This window comes from Plutella xylostella, chromosome 3 (assembly GCF_932276165.1).
Source record: "Plutella xylostella chromosome 3, ilPluXylo3.1, whole genome shotgun sequence".
NCBI lineage: Eukaryota > Metazoa > Arthropoda > Insecta > Lepidoptera > Plutellidae > Plutella > Plutella xylostella.
In genome coordinates, this window is record NC_063983.1 from 3,998,884 (window position 1) to 4,019,220 (window position 20,337).

The window sequence follows — 20,337 nt, forward strand, 5'->3', positions numbered from 1 at the left end:
GTCACGAAATCTCTCGTTCGCTTGTTTTTCGTCAGTATAGAGTAGCCCTCCTGAAACGTGGCGGTAACAAACACTAGAGTGGCACTAGGGTTTGTCACCTGGTGGAAATGGTATGTTACCCTCAAAGCTGCTGTTTCTGGCTCGGAGAACGGCGCGGGCCCGCGGTAGTTCAGGTGGTTGGGGTCCACCGACGCCCCTTCACCGCGGCTGTTGATTGATGGCCTGTTGACGCAATTATCATAGCTTACAATTTACAATATAATCACATGCATACTATAATACTTTCCTTTACTTGGACTGGCTGGTTATGGTATAAGCTGGATTAGGAACTCTGAGAACAGCCGTAGCGTCTTACCACCGCCGACGAACATCTGGCAGATCCACGCTGCTAATTGCTAATGACCAGTGGTGGTAGCCCCATATATTGCATTTGTCATCAGCGCTAGCTTTACTGATTTCGACGACCCAGTAGTCGCTGATTCTAGTAATAACCGTAATGTAGTAATGCTGAGCATAAACGTCTTACCCGAAATTTCTATTAAGATCCACTCCAACTATTTTATTATCGTGTCGAGCTCGGTTCTTCCGCCACATCCGATCATTCACGTGCGTGTGGACGTAGCCATCCGGATTCAGGACAGGGACTAAGTACCTAAAAACCCAGCACAAATTAGTAAAAAGATAAAGTTAAACATGACTAGATACGGTCATGTGCAGAGAAACCTGACCCCCCTCTCATGGTAACAATGTTTTTGAGAGGGGTCAGGTTTCTCTGCCATATGTACTCGCTGTACATAGGTGTGTAACGAGTGATTACTATTTTTCGACATAGATTTAAATACCTCCCCTTTTTTACAATACAGACGAATCGACAATTTTACGTGGTTATTAGGCGCTCCGCGAGTGATGTTCGACTTCTTCAGTAAGCATCAACATGGGGTCGGGTCGCATATAGAAATAGAAAATAAAGAGATGGCGCGCCCCTTTGTCACCGCCGCAGATACGCCGCGTCACCGCCTCGACTCTCTCGCAGTAAGCGGAGCGGAGTGCCTTCCATTCCACCTTAAACCAAACTGCAACATCCTTACCAATCCTTATTAGTCACCGACTCCGGCAGTCCATCGAAGTGGGTGGCGAGGTGATGAGCGATGTACGTGACGACCGCGGCACTGATCCACTCGCGCGCGTGTATGGCACCGTCCAGCCACGCGCCCGAGTTGCCGGCGTGGCTGGAGGATATCTTCAGCATCTGGTTTGTAAACACGTAAAGGGATGAAGCGCCACATGTTGGTAAGTGCACAGGAAGAGAAACGGCAAACATATATAAGTATTATATCAGTGCAAGATATTTTAAAACGAGGTGCGACTGTTCTATTAATACGCTACCTACGCGTATAAGTAATTAGGCTACTCCGGAAATTCAACGGAAAACCCTCAAGCAAGTTATCCTGCGTTTCAGTAATAACTTTACACTATCGATAAATAATAAATAAAATAAATAAATAAAAAAGCCTTTATTTCTACTACTTATAACTTTAAAGGTGTACATGCATAGAATATTATAATGTACTTAAAATTAATTAAGTCAAACATTTTCACAATAATCACATGAAATATTTAAAATAATGTACATTCTAATTAATTCACGTAAAATTTGCATGCATATTACATAATATAAATAAAATTCTAAATAAAAACATTACTAATTAGTGTATTGAATTCATTTAAAGTAATTTCATTTTTAATTTATTATTAAGTATTATAATTATAAATACAACATTTGTAATTAAATGAAATCAAATTTAAATATAAGCGTTCATAATATTAATAAAATTCTAAATAAAAACATAACTAAATAATTGATTGATTTCATATAAATAGATTAATTTTGAATTGATTATAATTATGTTTGATTTTATTTAAAAACATTCTTGTGTAGTAGTCGCCTCCACGGCGTAGGCCTCCCCCAATGATCTCCACAAGCTTCTGTCTCTAGCTTTGGTCATCCAGTTCGGTCCACATGTTTGTAGGAAAATGTCTGCCCACCTCTTTCTTTGGCGTCCTTTACTTCTTTTTCCTTCTCGTGGTATCCATTCGGTGACACGCTTTGTCCATCTGGAGTTTTCCATTCGGCAGATATGTCCCGCCCATTGCCATTTCAATTTCTTAATTCTACTTAGTATGTCGCAGATCTTTGTTTTTCTTCTTATATCAATGTTCTTTATTCTGTCTTGTAGTTTGATGTTCAGCATACTTCTTTCCATTTTTCTTTGACATATTGCCAGTCTATCCTCGTCTTCTTTCCTTAAGGACCAGCTCTGACATCCATACATTAAACTTGGCATAATAGCAGTTTCGTATAATTTCTTTTTTGTTTTAATGTTTATCTGTTTGTTTTTCATGATTTCTTTGAAACTCCAGTACTTACTCCATGCAATGGCTATGCGTCTCTTAATTTCATTTTCAGTTCGGTTTTTGAAAGATACCCGCTGCCCCAGGTAGATGTATTCATCCACGAACTCTATATTTCTGCCTTCCACTATAACATCTTCTCTACTGCCATTAGTCATTATTTTGGTTTTAGTCGGGTTTAGAGACAGACCTACCTTTTTACTATTTCTTGCCAAATCGTTCAGCATCTGTTGGATGTCTTGTGGATTTTCCGAGAAAACGACAATGTCGTCTGCAAAGCGTAGGTGACTCAAGTATTCGCCATCAATTTTTATTCCTCTTTTATCCCATTTCAAGTTACGAAAAATAGACTCCAATACCGCTGAGAATATTTTTGGTGATATCGGGTCGCCTTGACGGACTCCTTTCCTAATTGGGAACTCTCTACCTTCTCTTTCTAGTTTAACCTTTGCTGAATTATTGCTGTATATGTTATAAAGTAGAGCTATGTATCTTTCTTCAACACCTTGTTGCCTTAGAGATTGCCAGATTTCCCTATAGTTCAGTGAGTCAAAGGCTTTAGTGAAATCGATGAAACACATGTATAGAGTTCTATTGTATTCGTTTGTTTTCTCTATTATTTGTGATACAACATGAATGTGATCCATTGTGGAGAAACTTTTGCGGAAACCGGCTTGCTCGCGCGGCTGGTTTTCGTCCAAAATTTTTGTCACTCTATTCAGTAGTATTTTTGAAAATATTTTATATATGTTTGACATGATGCTTATAGGCCGATACTTGTCCAAGTCACTTCGATCGCCTGTTTTGTGGATCAGTATAATTGTAGATTTTGACCACTGCTTAGGTGTTTTTCCCGATTGAAGGATGTTATTAAACAATAATTGAAGTGGACCTTGCAATGTTTCTGACAATGATTTCAGCAGTTCGTTAGTAACGTGGTCTTCCCCCGGTGCTTTGTCGTTTTTTACACTATCGATAACCTAGTACTTAATAAATTAGTTGCTCACCTTGATTTCTCTACCTTCCACTGTATAACCGATACAGTGTACTGTGCACCTGGAAGGATACTGCTGTTCTAGACTCGACAAGAAACTGTATATCACATGGAGGGGATAAAAGTTGTGCCAGTCCATAACTTGATCTGAAAGATACGGTATATCAATATCATTTGACGACCGAAAAGTGTACTGGTTTGTGACCCTGGCTGCTATGATGAAGATCCCGGGGTCGATCAGGTATTTGTTTTAAGTGTGCGTAGATATATCAGCTGTCTGATACGCATATTACAGACTCTGCTTAGCTTTAGGTCCGATGAACGTTCAATTCTCAAATTTTGGATGATAATTATGCACAAATGTTCAATCTGAATTCACACATGAAACAGTCGAGGTCACCTTTCGGCATCGAATAGTCAGTAAAGTATTCAAAGTATTTTTGTATCACCCAACCTTTATTCATCTGCTTAATACTCCGAGTGACCAAGTTCTTGCCCAGCCTGGGTGCGCCCATAGATCCCGTGTCAGCGGTCGTCACCACGAAGGCTATGTCTCGATCTCTCAACAGTTTTTCCAGCTGCATCCTTCTCGTTCCCTCCACGAGGATGCTTATCACGCTGTCATTTTCATTGCATATGTTTATTGCTATATGAAAAGGATATTAGTTTAAGTAAATTTTGCTACTCTATACCATACAAAATAGGGAATAGTTTAGTTTTTAACCCGGAATTCCCCTGGGAAACCCAACAAAGGCGAAGCAAATCGTGAGGGAAGCTATTATTTATAGGTACGTACAGCCTTTATTATCCAAATTCTTTATAAAAGTTTTTTGTCCATCTTTTGAACACTTCACGTCCCATACTTGATATCGTACGTCCCTGCGACTCACTTTGAATTTATTAATATTTAATATGATCAAAAGTCTACTTTTTAGTATGCATTTAGTTTATTAATGGTTTAAATTTTGTTGCTTTCGTATAAATAAATTGGCATTGAAAAAATTGCATATTCTGTCAGACTTTTGACATTGAGATATTTTTAATCTTATAGGTAATCAGTGTGGCAATGGAATTGCAATGTAAAAAGTACTTTCATCATCATCATAATAATATTATATGTGCCAGAGTTGGAGTAGAGGCCTAGAGTAACGGCAAAATTTTAGACCATTACACACTTGAATAAACATTAATTTCTGCCTATTTCTGCCCAATACACGTTTCGGTTGTCGTCATACTTTCCCGATGTGCGACTTCCTGGTTTTCTAATGTAAAAAGAGTTTTATGAAGCAAAGACCAGTCTGTGAAAATGACGTTTTTTATGATGTACCTAATGTCACATAGTTATCCAAAATAAACACAAAATTTTCAAGGAAAAAAATACCGAACCATGATTTTTAGCACTTCCACATGACCTAACAAACAGACCCTTCACATTTTATCTCCACAACCCATCTAAACATCAATATGGACTTCATCCAGCCAAACGAGAAGACCATCCGTGACCTGCTGCAGCAGTTCGGGTACTCCTCCGCCACGCTGCCGGACCCCGACGCGACGGACTCGCAGGCCAGCGGCAGCTCCTCGGCGGATGAGGACCAGCTGTCGGGCACCGGCTCCGCGTCCAGCAGCTCCAGATCCTCAGGATCCTGGTCAGAAAGCGACGGGGGCGTCAGCGAGCGGAGTAGCCAGGACTCGTTTGGAGCAGCCTTTGCGTCGGACCATGAGGCAGAGATATTGGCTTACGCTGCCGATGCGGCTCCGGCCCCCGCACCCGCCGCCGCAGCCCCTGCCGCTGCAGCTCCCGCCGCCGCAGCCCCCGCCGCCGCCGCCCCCGCCGCCCCCGCACCCGCTGCTGCCGCGCCCCCGCCCGCAGCACCAGCCCCTGAAGCCGCACCTCCACCTCCGCTCCCAGCCCCGGCCACCCCTGGCGCACTCAAGTCCAAAGTCCGTGGAGCCCCCAAATCAAAATCCCAAACCAGAAGCAGAACTAGAAGCAGAGCTCAAAGCCGGCAGAAATCCAGAAAATCTAAATCCAGAATGAAGTCCGTCGCTGGAAGAAAGAAAAAACCTCAGTTGCCGAAAAAGAAGGTTAAAGAGTCTGATGCTGATCGGCTGGCGAGAGAACGCTGGGAGAAGTTCAGGAAGATGGAGCTGAAAGCCGGAGCTCACGAGGCGAGGAAGATGGCGGGGATGAAGAAGCTGATGGTCAATGGGTCGTGGGTACCGGTTAAAGGTATGTTGAAGTCATAATATATATATAAAAAATACATAATAAAAAATAAATAAAATAAATCGTCTTGCACTAGATACATACATACCGACATACATAGATACTAGTGTGTACTCACGCGGTATGGGGTAGGCGTACTGATTGGGGTGTCTCGCTATGAGCGTGTTCTTGATGTGGTAAAGAAATAATTTTAGTGAAGTACTTACCCAATTATTTAATTTTACAGATCCAACTGCTGTCTTCGACTTCAAGGATTACTACAGACTGGCTCCCATTTACACATATTTGGGCAGTTTAGAGTTAAAAGTGCCAGAAGTACTGCAAGTTTTTACTATTGCTGACTCTGCAGATGGCCGACCAATCCAGGTATTACTTCCCTTCCAGATCTTCTGTTAGGATCTAGCTCTTTCCCTACACACCGCAAAAATGTTTGGAAGCAATATCACTGGTTCAGGGAGTCACTCTACCATCTACGAAATTCGTTTTTCGTTATGTTATGACGAAAAACGAAGTTTTGTAACGTTAACGTGTTACGTGCCGATTGCACAACAACTCTCGTTTTTTTAGTTTTTCGTCATTAAAGAGTAACCCTCCAGACATAGGTAATCTTATATTTTAGGCTTAACCCTATTTTAATTTGTCCAGTGCTGCAAGATATCCAATGGTGACCCGTCGAACGGAGCCGTGTGGATCGACGCCGGCATGAGCCCGTGCGAGTGGGTGGGGCCCCCCACGGCCATATACATGATCAACGAGCTGGCCAACGACTTCACTAATCAGCCGTATTACATCACGAATAAGGACTGGTATGAGTTTCGAAGTGTTTCTCTGGGTGTCTTTCAATTTTCGTCTGTATTGGTAAAGTCAATCTTGTTGCTTACTGTCCTACCAGATATCCGTAAAGTATGAAAAACATTCTACACTAGTAGTTTCTATCCCATAAAGATTGTAACTCAATTTAAAAAAAGATAGCAGATACCCTGTACACTGTACTGTTCTAATTAGCTGGATATAATATACGTTTACCAACGTCCACCAACCCACACTAGGCCAGCGTGGTGGACTAGGCCTAAACCCTCCCTTCCCTGGAAGGAGACCCGTGCCCCAGCAGTGGGGATGTGATGGGTGGTGAAGATAATGAATATACGTTTGCAGGTACATAGTCCCAATGATAAACCCTGACGGCTACGAGTACTCGCACACCATCGACCGCATGTACACTAAAAATAGATCCCTGCAAAAGGGGAAAAAAGTTGGAGTTGATCTCAACAGAAACTTTCAGTAAGTTAATGGAATACGACAATAACAATATAGATAGGGATATATGTATATCGTAACTTTATATTAATAACTTTATCATTATTATCGGTATTTATTTTAGACCAGGATTCAACAGCAAGGACTCCGGAACATCACAGAACCCCGTCGAATGGAATTTCCCTGGCTACGAACCCGTCTCGGAGTATGAAACAATTGTTATAAAGGTAAGTATAAAGAAACATTATGTAACTGAGAGTCATTGCATCTTTGTACTAACCCTGCAGCTTTTATATTGTTTCAGCCGTCACTCGCCATATTTTATTCGTATTTGCTACAAATCAGTTAGGTATTTTCCATAAATTAAGTATTTTTTTCCAGAACATACTGACATCGGCAATACCATTCAACGTTTACATCACACTTCGCGCCTACCACCAGTCGATTGTGTTTCCGTACTCGGGACACCAGGATGAGGCGTGCCAGAAGTTCCATATGCTCATGGAAGGCGCTAATGTGATGGCTCAGGTAACTAAATCTAGAACAACATAAATATTATACCATTTACAAGCCGAAGAGGTTCGATCAACCAGGTAACCTGGGTAATCCGAATTATTTAATGTTAGCTATCTATAGACTCTATGCAACCAGTTCTCCCTAGAATCCTATTCTTTAGAAAAGTCCAGTCCAACCTGACCGTTACTTGTTCAAAATTTCTCTAGCTCTGTTGCTCAAACCAAACTCAATCATAAGAAATCTAAATTCAGAAACAGAAATTCACTAAGTTTGAACTTAAGTAGGCTTTGAGAACGACTCAACCTCAAAAACTTAGTTGCGAAACCGGGGGCATTACATTAGCATACTATAAGAACTCTCAACTTAGGCCAACACTGGAAATGTCCATGTCCAGCCTGTCCAAAGGGGCAAACGGGACCTAGAAACTAGAAATATCCGTTTATAAAATTTAATTACATTGAAATACCTTCTCAAAAATGATTGAAATAATTAATATTACATACCTACATCAAAATACATTTGTGTTTTTGATAGACGGCCTCCCCGTACCATAATAATGCAGGGATTTATTCTTCAATAATTCATTCCCCAGGCCATCTACGACTGTACCGGGCAGAACTTCCAGACCGGAGAAGCTCGTGATCTCCTCAAGAACCCTGTAGGAGCCAGCATAGACTACGCGCACGGATACGCCTGCATCCCTCACTGCTACCAGCTGAACCTCAGGAGCAAGCAACACAAGTACCTGCTGCCTGCAGACGAGATCAAGGAGTCGGGGATGGAGGCGCTGGCCGCCTGCTCAGAGCTCATGAAGTATCTGGATAACTGGGGCTGTAGCTTGATACGGCGTGCGGTTTGAGATGATGAGGGGTTTTGGAAAGAATTTTTGATACCAATATAGTAGTTTTTTTTACCGCTTTTGGGATGGTTTTATTTGTTAGTTTTTTCTACCAGTTTCGTACATCTACTTATGTGAACAATAACGGCTACCTGACTCTATTAGACCAGATTAGCCCTACGAAGGCTCCACGCGTTGAGCAACGGCCTAACCCGCCCAGCCTAACCAGTTATAATATTCTAGTCTATGGGCCTAAGAAGCAGGAAACTATGGCCCTGGGATATACTCAAAATAATAATTTCGCGCTACGACTAGAAATCTGTGTAAAATATGTCATGGATGTCGTCACAGAGGAAAAAAAACACTAGTCGTCATAGAGAAAAAATTAATAATTGTGAAAAGAGTGCCATCTCGAGGAGTTTTTTGTCATACTCTATACGTCATACTGAACAGCACCATCTCTTTTTATTTCTCAGCCTCATTGTACATACATACAGGGTGACCTTGGGACACCCTGTATATATATAGATATAGACGACCGAATGGCGTAGTGGTTAGTGACCCTGACTACTGAGCCGAAGGTCCCGGGTTCGATTCCCGGCTGGGACAGATATTTGTTTAAAGACAGATATTTGTACTCGGGTCTTGGGTGTTGATATTTATATTTAGTATCTATCTATCTATGTATTTGTGTAGATATATCAGCTGTCCGACACCCATAACACAGGTTCTGCCTAGCTTGGGGTCGGATGGCCGTGTGTGAGATGTCCCCACATATTTATTTTATTTATTTATTTATATAGCTGTTCCCGCGCGCTTCGCTTCGCCCTAAATAGTTTTCCCGTGGGAATTCCGGGATAAAAAGTAATCTATGTTTTTTCCCAGGGTCTAGAAGTCTAGACCGTATGTATACCAAATTTCATTCAAATCCGTTCAGTAGTTTTGGCGTGAAAGAGTAACAGACAGACGGACACAGTTACTTTCGCATTTATAATATTAGTAAGGAGTAAAGCCTCGTATTCACTAGGCGACAAATTGTCGCAGAACCTGTCTAGGCACATGTCGTCTACGTGTCGCCGCGACGTCGCGCTCTGTTCTGCGACGTCGCACGCGACTATACAGCGACATCTACGTGTCGCAGAACAGGTTCCGTGTTCTGGCTCGCGAGACCGAACTTCCTGCGACATCAGTCTAGCGCATAGAGTATATTTTTTTTCACTAAGTCTAGCGACCGCTGTTGCAGAGTGTGGACGCGTGCGCGACTTCTAGCACGCAGCACTAACTGCCACGACTTCCTCGGGCGACATCTCGGCGGAGACTGCTGGTGTGTCACGTCCACACTCTGCAACAGCGGTCGCTAGACAGATGTCGCAGGAAGTTCTGTCTCGCGAGCCAAAACACGGAACCTGTTCTGCGACACGTAGATGTCGCTGTATAGTCGCGTGCGACGTCGCAGAACAGAGAGCGACGTCGCGGCGACACGTAGACGACATGTGCCTAGACAGGTTCTGCGACAATTTGTCGCCTAGTGAATACGAGGCTTTAGGATTGTTATCACAAGTTATTAACTTCAATCTATAATGATATCCTAATCCTAACTATCCTTACTAATATTATAAATGCGAAAGTAACTGTGTCTATCTGTCTGTTACTCTTTCACGCCAAAACTACTGAACGGATTTGAATGAAATTTGGTATACATACGGTCTAGACCCTGAGAAAGAACATAGGCTACATTTTTTCCTGGAATTCCCACCGGAAAACTTTTTAAGGCGGAGCGAAGCGCGCGGGAACAGCTAGTAAGACATATTTGCTTTAACGTAGTTACACCACACAACAGTTATTACATTTATTAGATAAATGTAAGTTCAATCAATTTATGTACCTACCTACATGCAACAATAAATAAAAAACAAATTATTGTATAATTATTTATTACCTCGCATATAACAATGTTTCAGTTCAGTTTTGTTCATGTCACTTGTAAAATAATATTCGAGTGGGTGTGTGTATTCCTTTTTTATTCCTTTCACCATGAAAACCAATTCATGTTTTGCTAGTTTAATGTTTCCCAAGAGAAGCAAATCCTTTCAATTGATCCCTAGCGGCATCATAATGCACTTGTAGTGATAAAGTCATTTCGTCCAAGATAATAGTGCATCATTTATCCTCGCGAGGCAAATCTTTGACGACATTTATCAGTTTGGTACACATAGTATTTTAATCTTCAGCGGATATGAAGATGTCGAATGCTTTTTGCCAGTGCCGCCATTTCAGCTCGGTTCCCGTGGAACCACGTGGAACCTGGATCCATATGGAATCTGTTAGGTCGCAAGAATTTCATAAAAACACTTTTAGCGGATAGAGATGCTTTTTCTTGACACATCATTTTTATTTGTATATAAAATTTATAAATAACGATATACCGATAATATAGGCTTTTATGTACAAAAATTAAACATGTTATTTGCGAGACATTGTAAGACAACTGAACTGACACTGACACGCAATTTCTTCATAATAGCCATAGATCATGACAATGTTGACATTCAAATACTACTTATCTATGTGTCTTGTTATTGTTCTATGGTCTTGTTCATAACGCCATCTTACATCTTTTTTGGTAATAAGAGTAATATAAATAGATGGCGCTACCTTCTACTAAAAGTTCAGCCATTAAGGCACTGACCCCCCCTGCTAGTCGTGTAAAATCCTAAATTATTGCAAGAACTGCTTCATAAAAAACATGGTAAAATTATAGTTAAAAATATAAAAACATGGTAAAGTTTCAAAATTAAATTACTACATTTCGAAATTAAATTAATTATTTTGATTCCCGTAACATCAATTAAAATTATCTTTGCAAAACAAAATTCTAACCTACAACCTAAACAAATTAATTAATTCAAATTCTAAAAAACCCAAACAATTCAATCCAAAATGATTCGCAAGAAACCCAAAAAGCGCCCAGTCAAATTAAGATCAGACATCAACCAACTAGGCTTCACGACTGACTGCTCAGCTAAGAGCTCGACCAGCATAGAACATGTCCAGTTTATGGAGACCCCCACCACCAGCAGCGACTGGTGCAGAGGGGGGTCAGACGAGGACCGGTACCTCTTCAAGTCCAGACTGACTCCCAACCGCAAGTTCGACTCATACGTGTCGTTTAAACTTCATGACGAGAAGAGAGCCAGAAAGAGAACGTCAGTGAGAAGACATTCTAGTGTGAAAGTAAAACCACCCCCTTCGCCCCCGCCACAGCAGTTGCCCAATTTCCCGTTGCTGAATATTTATGGACGATGGGAACCGGTGAAAGGTTCGTATTGTTCCCTGCAGTGGACACTCAGACTGAGCACGCTCCAGACTCTCGATAAAATACGAGATCGTAGAGACTCTATTCGGCAGAGCTCACCAGTAGTTTTAATAGTGAATAGTTTTGTCGAGACTCAAGACAAAACATCTCGTAGAGAGCATGGAACGGGCTAAAGTAATACAATATTGAGTCAATACGTTTACCTACTGGTGGTAGATATATTAAGAGTGTAATTTTTCAGACCCCAACGCGACCATGAACTGGAAAACCTTCCATCGTTTGGATGTGATAAACAAATTCCTTAATACTTTGGAATACGAGTATCCGTCTACTTGTAGTGTGTACAATATCGCCACCACGGCTGAAGGCAGACAGGTCAAAGTAAGGCAACATTGATAAGTATTGTAGACATTGTGACTTGTCTTGACGATCGAATGGAGCAGTGGTTAGTTCTGACTGACTACTTTACCGAGGATCACGGGCTCAATCCTCGGCCAGGGCAAATATAAACAGAATTCGTATATAATTATTATTTTGGTGTGGTGTGACTGTGTGATAGATATCTCTTACCCAAACGGGTTAGAGATATCTATCGGTTAGTTTACCAAGCGTGGTCGTTATTGCTATAATCTCAAAGCTCCAACTGCTGTCAACAAATGAATAAATTAGTACGTAGATAAATGGCTTATTTATTTTCCAGCTGATAAAAATATCTAACGGCATAGTAGGTAACTACGGTGTGTGGCTGGACGCCGGGATACATGCGCGGGAGTGGATCGGGCCCGCTGTGTGCACCTACGTCATCGACCAAATTGTACGGAACTACCAGACCTTGCCGTCCTATTTTAAGAACAAAGATTGGTTAGTCATACATACCTACTTGACTTTACATTTGTTTTTAGGTAGGTAACTATTTGATATGCTTACTTACTGTATGAGAGGTGGTAGCCCGTTTGGATAAACACCGACACCGCTTCAAACGACACAGATCGAACTCAAATCCCTCCCGAAAAACATCTTTCTTAATCGGGAACGGTTGTCAGTTTATAAGGAGGCCAAACAGGCTAGCCCTATTATGGTGAGGTAAATACCCCGTCAGGAACATGCATATCTGGATATATGAACTCACCTACAGCGGCAGCGTTCTACTTAAGCTGAGAAAGGCACTTCAGAACTTGTATAAGCAACATACACCATGAACATGCACAGGTAGGTTCCGTTCTAGTGAGCCAGGTGCTGTGAAATGCCGTAAATACATTTCCGCAGCTAATAGAACCTTATCCCTACTATGTAATGTAGGTATGTTTCGTCAATTTTATTATGTGCCAGGTACATAGTCCCGGTGCTGAACCCGGACGGGTACGAGTACTCGCACACGACGGACCGCATGTGGAGGAAGAACCGCTCCACGCACTTCGGCGTGCCCGGCTGCGGCGTCGACCTCAACAGGAACTTCAGGTACACGATTAACAAACACGCCTTTAGGGCCTCTGCTCAACTCTGCTGTGTTAAGTGAACCCCCGAAGCGGATGCCCATAATAAAACTGTTGTCTTTTGTTTTTTTTTATTATACGTACTATTCATACTAAGTACTCTGAACAACCGTGTATAATTATACTACTAAACAACCGTGCGTCTGCACCGAAACCGTTCCGTCCCGAAAACAGGGCTCCGATTCTCATCCAATACAACGCCTAGATTTGGTGGTGAGCGGCGTTGTTATCATCAGGTAGTCATTGGCCATAGCTAGTGACCGATGTCAGTTACTTTGGTTCTCTGCTATAACGGGCTGATGATATGAATGTTGTTTCCAGTCTCGGGTGGGCCCCAGACAAGAACCAGCCAACTCACGCCAACTACCGCGGCCCGCATCCCTTCTCAGAAGCAGAGTCTATCGCTGTTCGAGTCAGTATGCCAATACATAATTATTAATAAACTATACTATAACTTGAGTTGCTTGCATATTTGCGATGGCTACCCGAAATGCTACTTTTTCAGATGTAAAAACACATATTTTTTCTAATCTTGTACCCATTTTCAGGATATGCTATCGTCTGGTATACCATTTTCCGTGTACATATCGATGCATAGTTTTGGGCAGTTGATTATGTTCCCGTACTCCCACACTCGGCAGATTTGTAAAAACTATGTCTATCTGCTCGAAGGATCCACGTATATGTCTAAGGTAATGTGACTCATAGCAATCTATCAGTAACTAATACTTACCAATCATTAGAACCTATCAATATGTTTGAATTCTACAGTGGCTAATTATAATGTACAACTTACTACTATTCTGCATAATTAAGGTTTTATCACTGTAATAATCAGAAGCTCATCATCATAATCATTAACGTCCCGAACCTCATTAAAAACTCTAACACCGGCAAAACCACCCATGGAAGTGTACTTAATATTATCTTTGCGACTGACATAGGCTACTTTTCATCCTGTAATTCCCACGCCAAAAAAGTTGCCGTAAAGACTATCATTAAACCTTTGCGTGCCATGGTACCTCGTATCACTGGTACATACCTACGCAATAGTGCGTAGTTGGCATTTAATAATGTTTGAATCTTCAGGCAATTTACGAGGCAACCGGCATGCAGTACAAGGTGGGCATCTCCAAGGACGTGCTGTACGGCGCGGCCGGCACCAGCGCCGACTGGGCGCACGGCCGCGGCCGCGTCCCCTACTGCTACACCATCGAGCTCAGGAGCTACGAGCACAAGTTCGATCTGCCTGAAGACCAGGTCAAGATTTGATTGATATAGGATTGAACTGTATATTTTGGTATCAGCCAACTTTGATTAGTTCGATCTAGCAGAAGAACGCTGAACGCTGAAAATTTAAAATTGTAAAGTGCCTTTCTGCAATTCGGCATAATCTATCAGTCAAATGCACATTAGGTACTGATTCCAAAAAAAATATTAATACGGCAAAAGTTTTGTGCGAATAGTGCATTTCTCATTTGCAAATGAGATAAGTTATTCGTCAGAACACCAAGGTACTTTTACTAAGCTCTAGATGAAATACTTAATATAACATGCGGGTACATCTCGCACACGGCCATCCGACCAAAAGCTATACAGAGCCTTCTCTCGCAGCGTTAGTGCAGTGATTACCCGACTTCGAATAAAGGAGGAGGTTTAAATTCGTCTGTTGTTATGTATGTTTGTTTTTTTTTAATAACAAAATTTTGGCTGCAGATCGAGGAGTGCGCGCACGAGGTGTTCATGTGCCTGCACGCGTTCATGTCGTACTTCGACGCTATTGGCTGGCAGACGAAGTACATGGAGGAGGAAGCCGAGGAAGATGAATCTTGATCAATTGACAATAATATACTTACATGGGTGATGGGTAATTCGATATATTCCTTTAAGTTTACTGGAAATACCTTCCTCTAACACCAATTTAAAGGAATACATCGACTTAGCATTAGCAATCCCCTGTAAAAGTCTTATGAACTCTGGCAGCCATTTTCATGTTATTTAAAAAAGGTTTTTTGTTACATATTTACTCATTTTATTCGTATTATGCAGTTATAACATAAACAATATTGTATGGTAAATCATTTTATTTAAATGTGTAAATAAATCCTTTGAGTATTGAATTTATTTAGCTTTACTTCCTTTCGTGACCTCAGAACAAAATCTTGCAAAAGCTATAAAATCTATCCCATTATCTCTTATCTATGAACCATATAATATGAACTTCTGACTTCTAGAGAATTTTCCTTGTCTATGAGCATGTACCACAAAATGCCATCCATCATCCGCATCATGCCGCAAAATACAAAATAAACATTAATTCCATTAAAATTAACAAGTAAATGTTTAATTGAAAATAAAAAAGTGGCCCCACGACGGCGAAAAACTCAAGTATGGGAGGCGAAGCTTACCAAGCTAGGCCAGCGCCGCTTCCTGAGAGTACTCGACACCGAAGGAGGTTAGATTACTCTTCTATTATCTATACTCTTGAAGTAATCTTCAATTTATTGAAAGATTTTTAAAAATTCCAACAAAATTCCCAGTGATTTTTTCCCAAAATGAATTTCTTGCAAATTCTCCTAACTACGAGGTACAGAAGTCCAGGAATATTCCTAAGTCATAAAGCGGCGATATTTCCAGCTATCAACATATGGAAGGAAGAGAGCAGCAGTGTGGACATCATGGTGGATGGCAAGAGGGCTGCCTCCGTGGCCGGTCTGCTGCATGAGAGGGAGATCGCCTACTCGGTCGCCATCACTGATGTCGGCAACCGTCTCGACAGAGAAAAGAACAAGGAGTTAGCAACGCAAACTGAGAATAATAGCACTGCTTCTATGGGTACTAAATTTTACATGCATTAATCTATGTAATTGTTAAACCCTGAGTACACCTACTGAGTAGAGTGGCCGAGACAGTATCCTCCGCCGAGCACTCGGTGAATTGTAATCCGTTCATTGGTCGTGGATCGGCCGAGGACACTGTCTCGCCACTCTACCGGGTAGTTAGATGTAAACATGGGTATAGCCACGTTATCACTAGGTCTTCCTGACTACAACACATTAGATGTGCCGTAGTCTGGAGACTTCCGCAATCGCCGTGAGCCTTTAAATTAACCTACTTACTGAAACATCTAGTTGACTCGCCACATCCAAATTCGTGTAAATAATTAATTTCATTACAAAACAAAAATAAGTACCTATTGATTTTTTATTTTACTAAAATTCATTTATGTGATGATAAATCATCACTACAACAATGATTACCAAATTATCCTTAATAATTTAAGTAACACAACCCAAACATTACCTAATTTATGTCTCCAATCTTTCACGTAATTAGTTAATTACTCAACGTTAGGTTTATAAAAGCAATCATTATTACTATCACTTTCTTCCTCGTGTGACGAAGAGACCATCATATCATAGTTAGTATTTTAATATTTCTTATCGAAAACACAAATATTCTAAAGTCCCCTTATCACCTCCTAACTAATTTTAAACTCTCTTTTCCATCCTAAGGTTACCTAATAGAGATCGCTATAAGCAATATGCTCCCTTTTTGGTCTGTTTTTCTTATTAAGTGTACTTTCTTGTATCTCAATGTTTTTGGTACATATAAACAGTATTGTATTGTATTCCCGACAGTGCAACAAGTGCCTACACAGAAGATGGACTGGACCAACTACCACAGGTTGGATGTGATCTACGACTTCATGCACGGTCTGGCACAGGAGTACCCGGACCTGTGCAGTGTCTGTGACATCGGCATGACCAGCGAGGGACGACCGATCAAGGTATGGGACCATTTCTGGATAGGCCGAGTAGGCCCTGACTCCTGACATACAGGTGCTCCTATAGTTTAAGAGTCAAGGCGTCACCTTTTAAGTTAGGTTTTTTATTGCACAATAAATGTTATGATGTTGATAGAAAAAATGTGCCAAGTATCCTGCATTTTGTTATTGATCTTTGTTTCCTTCTTCTTTTTGTATTTTTGTTTTCATACCTTACCCATTTTCGTAACTTTATTTTTCTTATCTGTGTTGTCTGGGAAAAAATACTTTAAGTAATTATGGCCGCCGATCGTGCTATTTATTTCTGTTCTACGAGTATGTATGTGAATCCAGTTTGAAAGAGATAAATATATATCTTTTATTATGGTTCTCACATCAGCTGCTGAAGATCTCCAACGGCGAGCCGACCAACACCGGCGTCTGGCTCGACGGCTGCATCCACGCGCGCGAGTGGATCAGCCCCGCCGTCGTCACCTACATAGCCAATGAAATAGCTCGAGGGTTTGATGAACATCCCTGCCACTTGGCCACCAAGGATTGGTAAGTTTTTTAAGCACCGATATAGTCATGGTTTTTTTATGTTTGTGGCTTCGAAACAGAAATCTGTTAGTTACAAAAGATGTTGAAGTGACTTGTGTTTCTGTTTCTGTTCCTTCTTTCCTAATATTATGTTCTTAGTAATTCTTACATAACTAGTAGCTCTACCGGTTTGTAGTATTTTCTTCTATCACAACCCTTTACCCTGTTTATTTCTTGTGGCTTCTTCTGTCTTTAGTAGTTTTCCCTGCCTCTAGTAGTTCTCTCAGCCTTGCAACCTCTAGCAACCCCCTCTACCTCTGCCCCCCTCCCTCTTCCTCCACCCCTCTCCCCCGTCTCACCACCCCCCTACCCGCAGGTACTTTTTACCAGTGGTGAACCCGGACGGGTACGAGTACTCGCACACTGACTGAACCTTAGAACAACAACAATCCCCTCTATTTGATCTGGCAGTTTCCTCCTTCCCACCACTCTCCTTATCTCCACCACCCCCCTCTCCTCAGGTACTTCCTGCCGGTGGTGAACCCGGACGGGTACGAGTACTCGCACACGACGGACCGCATGTGGAGGAAGAATCGCGCGCGCTTCGGCGAGTGCGTCGGCGTTGACCTTAACAGGAACTTCAGGTATTATTATTATTTAACTCTTTATTGTACAAATATTACAAATAAAAGCACAAAGGGTGGACTTAATGCTAAAAGCATTTTCTGCCGGTTATCATTCATATTACATTCTATTCTCTTTCGGGGTGTAAGGACCTTCACCTGGCTCGCTCGAGTAGAACCATTGTGCATATTCCCAAGGTCTAAACTGCCTTCCTAAGCTTGGACCACATTATGGTTCACATATCTAGATATGATTATTATTATTATTATAAATCTAGATATATGCAATAAGTTTCCTAAGGATGTTTTTCTTCACCGTATATATATTTTGATATAAATAACTCATTTCAACTCACAAAGAACTGATTGGTACATGTCAGCGCCGGGATTCGAACCCTCATCTCAGGCGTGAGAAGCGTGGTGGTGGTGCTTGACTGAGCTACTGCCGCTCTATCAAGTAATCATTCATATTCTTTACATATTTATAGTAAAACTCTAGGTCACTGTAGAATTTGTTCCTTATCTGTTTGTGTTTTTACAGTAAAGGGTGGGGAGAGAAAGACGAAGAAGGCTCATCTACTGATCCGGGAAACATTTTCTTTAGAGGTCCTGCACCATTTTCTGAAAGTGAAAGTGCTGCTATTAGAGTAAGTAATACTGTCGTGGTAAATAATATCTTATACAAACAAATACAGGGTAAAGATTTATCAGTCTTTTTTCGGTGTGCAGTTCAATGTACTGAAAAACAGAGCTGGTGCAGGATGATGAAAGTATTTCGTTAACAATGACCAGCCATCGAGAAGTAAACTGTTAAAATTATACTTTCGGACTAGAATTTTTAACCCAAAAACCCCTCTATGCTGACGAAAAACGAACCAACGAGAGCTGTCGTGCAATCGGCCCGTTTAATTCAACGGGACAGAATCATTGCTTGAGCAGCAGGGCACCGACTCTTCGTTTTTCGCCATATAGAGTGACCCCTAGCCAGTCGGCAGTCATACCATGTCTGAACCGAATCCTAATCCTTTCCAGGACACAATACTGAGTGCAGAAAAGCCGTTCTGCATCTACCTGTCGTTCCACAGCTACGGGGAGGTGATCATCTTCCCGTGGGGCTACACGGCGGAGCCCTGCCCCGACTACGTGGAGCTGCTGCAGGGCGGCAGCATCATGGCTAAGGTGAGGCATATGTCCTTATTTATTGATGTAACATTGTGCTTCATTAAAAACTTAGTCAAAATACCAATATCCTATGAATTTATGCAAAATCGAGGTACAAGACGTGTACAGTCAACTGCAAAAGTAGCTATAAACTTTTGTACCTAGTCAAACTCATAAGCTTCCTATTCATTCATTCAAACATTGACGTTATATTTAGTAGGTAGTTTGACAAGGTGCAAAAGTGTATAGCTACTTATGCAGCTGATTGTACTCGTAATCGCAGAACACTATCTTTTATAAACGAACGTTCTGCTCTATAACAAACTTAGTCAAAGCCCCTTTAATACTGTGTGTCGAATATCACATCTTATCTATTTATGCAATATGTATGTAAGTACAAGTTTAAGACGCGTATGTTTTAATTTTTATTGTAATTTTGTATTTGGTATGATACCTATGCCGTGTTCCGTATCAAAATCAAATTTAACTAGCTCTACTCTCTCTAGTATCTACTTCAATATCAGTACAAACACACAAACTTTATCTTACACAATGACATGTTAAAATTGCCTGAGAAGTAGAAAGTAAATATGCGACGGTAAATTTCTTTTGGTTCGGAACACTCACAGTTTACATCAAAACGTTGTAGAACCAACAAACATCGCCGCAGCGCCGCCGCCGCTAGCCGCTTCAAATATTAACAGCATTTTAAATTTCTTCTCCTCAGGCGATTTTAGGCGCACACGGTAACACATACAAAGTGGGGAGCACAAAAGACCTTATGTACTTCGCCTCAGGGACCAGTGTTGATTGGAGCTACGCCGTCGCCGGCATTCCCTATTCCTACATGATAGAGCTACGGGACAAGCATAACAGGTTTCTTCTGCCGAAGAACGAAATACTTTTGACGTGCTCAGAGATATGGCATGGCATAGACAAACTGCTGGAATACGTGGATAATAGAATAGAGAATGGTGAGCTACACATTTGTAGCTGCAAGGCTCCTCCGGACCCCAATAAGCCAAAAGAGCCAGTGACGCCCAGTAATGGACGCATCACCTTGGGTGAACTCCACTGCTCCAAATGTAGAAAAAGATAAACAATAAACCAAATGATTAATTCACAGTAAAGTTATTTTTTTCATTTTACGTTTTAAGTAATAGTACTCAATACTCAATCATACTTAATCAT

General features: G+C 41.3%; 3 protein-coding genes across 4 annotated transcripts in view; 2 read left to right on the forward strand and 1 right to left on the reverse strand.

Annotated features, from left to right (window-relative positions):
- LOC105380039 (carboxypeptidase B) overlaps positions 1 to 4,424 on the reverse strand; it is a 5,728-nt gene extending 1,304 nt beyond the window's left edge. The window contains exons 1-6 of one of the 2 annotated variants that reach the window (XM_011549523.3): positions 4,203 to 4,424; positions 3,861 to 4,052; positions 3,420 to 3,553; positions 1,089 to 1,249; positions 527 to 652; positions 120 to 222 (exon numbers count right to left, since the gene is read on the reverse strand). In XM_011549523.3, the coding sequence (XP_011547825.3) occupies positions 120 to 222; positions 527 to 652; positions 1,089 to 1,249; positions 3,420 to 3,553; positions 3,861 to 3,990 (654 nt within the window). In that variant the 5' untranslated portion in view covers positions 3,991 to 4,052; positions 4,203 to 4,424. Of the gene's footprint in view, positions 1 to 119; positions 223 to 526; positions 653 to 1,088; positions 1,250 to 3,419; positions 3,554 to 3,860; positions 4,053 to 4,202 lie in introns of those variants that run through there. The other variant, XM_038117311.2, reaches the window with a different exon arrangement.
- A 304-nt stretch (positions 4,425 to 4,728) lies between these two features.
- On the forward strand, positions 4,729 to 8,329 carry LOC105380040 (zinc carboxypeptidase). Its single transcript, XM_038117359.2, has 7 exons — positions 4,729 to 5,639; positions 5,863 to 6,002; positions 6,282 to 6,442; positions 6,792 to 6,917; positions 7,018 to 7,120; positions 7,275 to 7,421; positions 8,002 to 8,329. The coding sequence occupies exons 1-7, from the start codon at positions 4,871 to 4,873 to the stop codon at positions 8,266 to 8,268; spliced, it is 1,713 nt and encodes a 570-aa protein (XP_037973287.2). The 5' UTR covers positions 4,729 to 4,870; the 3' UTR covers positions 8,269 to 8,329.
- Positions 8,330 to 10,950: 2,621 nt separating this feature from the next.
- On the forward strand, positions 10,951 to 20,274 carry LOC105380091. Its single transcript, XM_048625607.1, has 16 exons — positions 10,951 to 11,566; positions 11,805 to 11,944; positions 12,264 to 12,424; positions 12,893 to 13,021; positions 13,378 to 13,468; positions 13,605 to 13,748; positions 14,146 to 14,316; positions 14,773 to 14,852; positions 15,369 to 15,511; positions 15,694 to 15,891; positions 16,698 to 16,846; positions 17,223 to 17,383; positions 17,884 to 18,006; positions 18,527 to 18,632; positions 19,018 to 19,164; positions 19,874 to 20,274. Exons 1-16 carry the CDS (start codon positions 11,188 to 11,190, stop codon positions 20,243 to 20,245), a joined length of 2,694 nt encoding a protein of 897 aa, XP_048481564.1. The 5' UTR covers positions 10,951 to 11,187; the 3' UTR covers positions 20,246 to 20,274.
- The last annotated feature ends 63 nt before the right edge of the window (positions 20,275 to 20,337 follow it).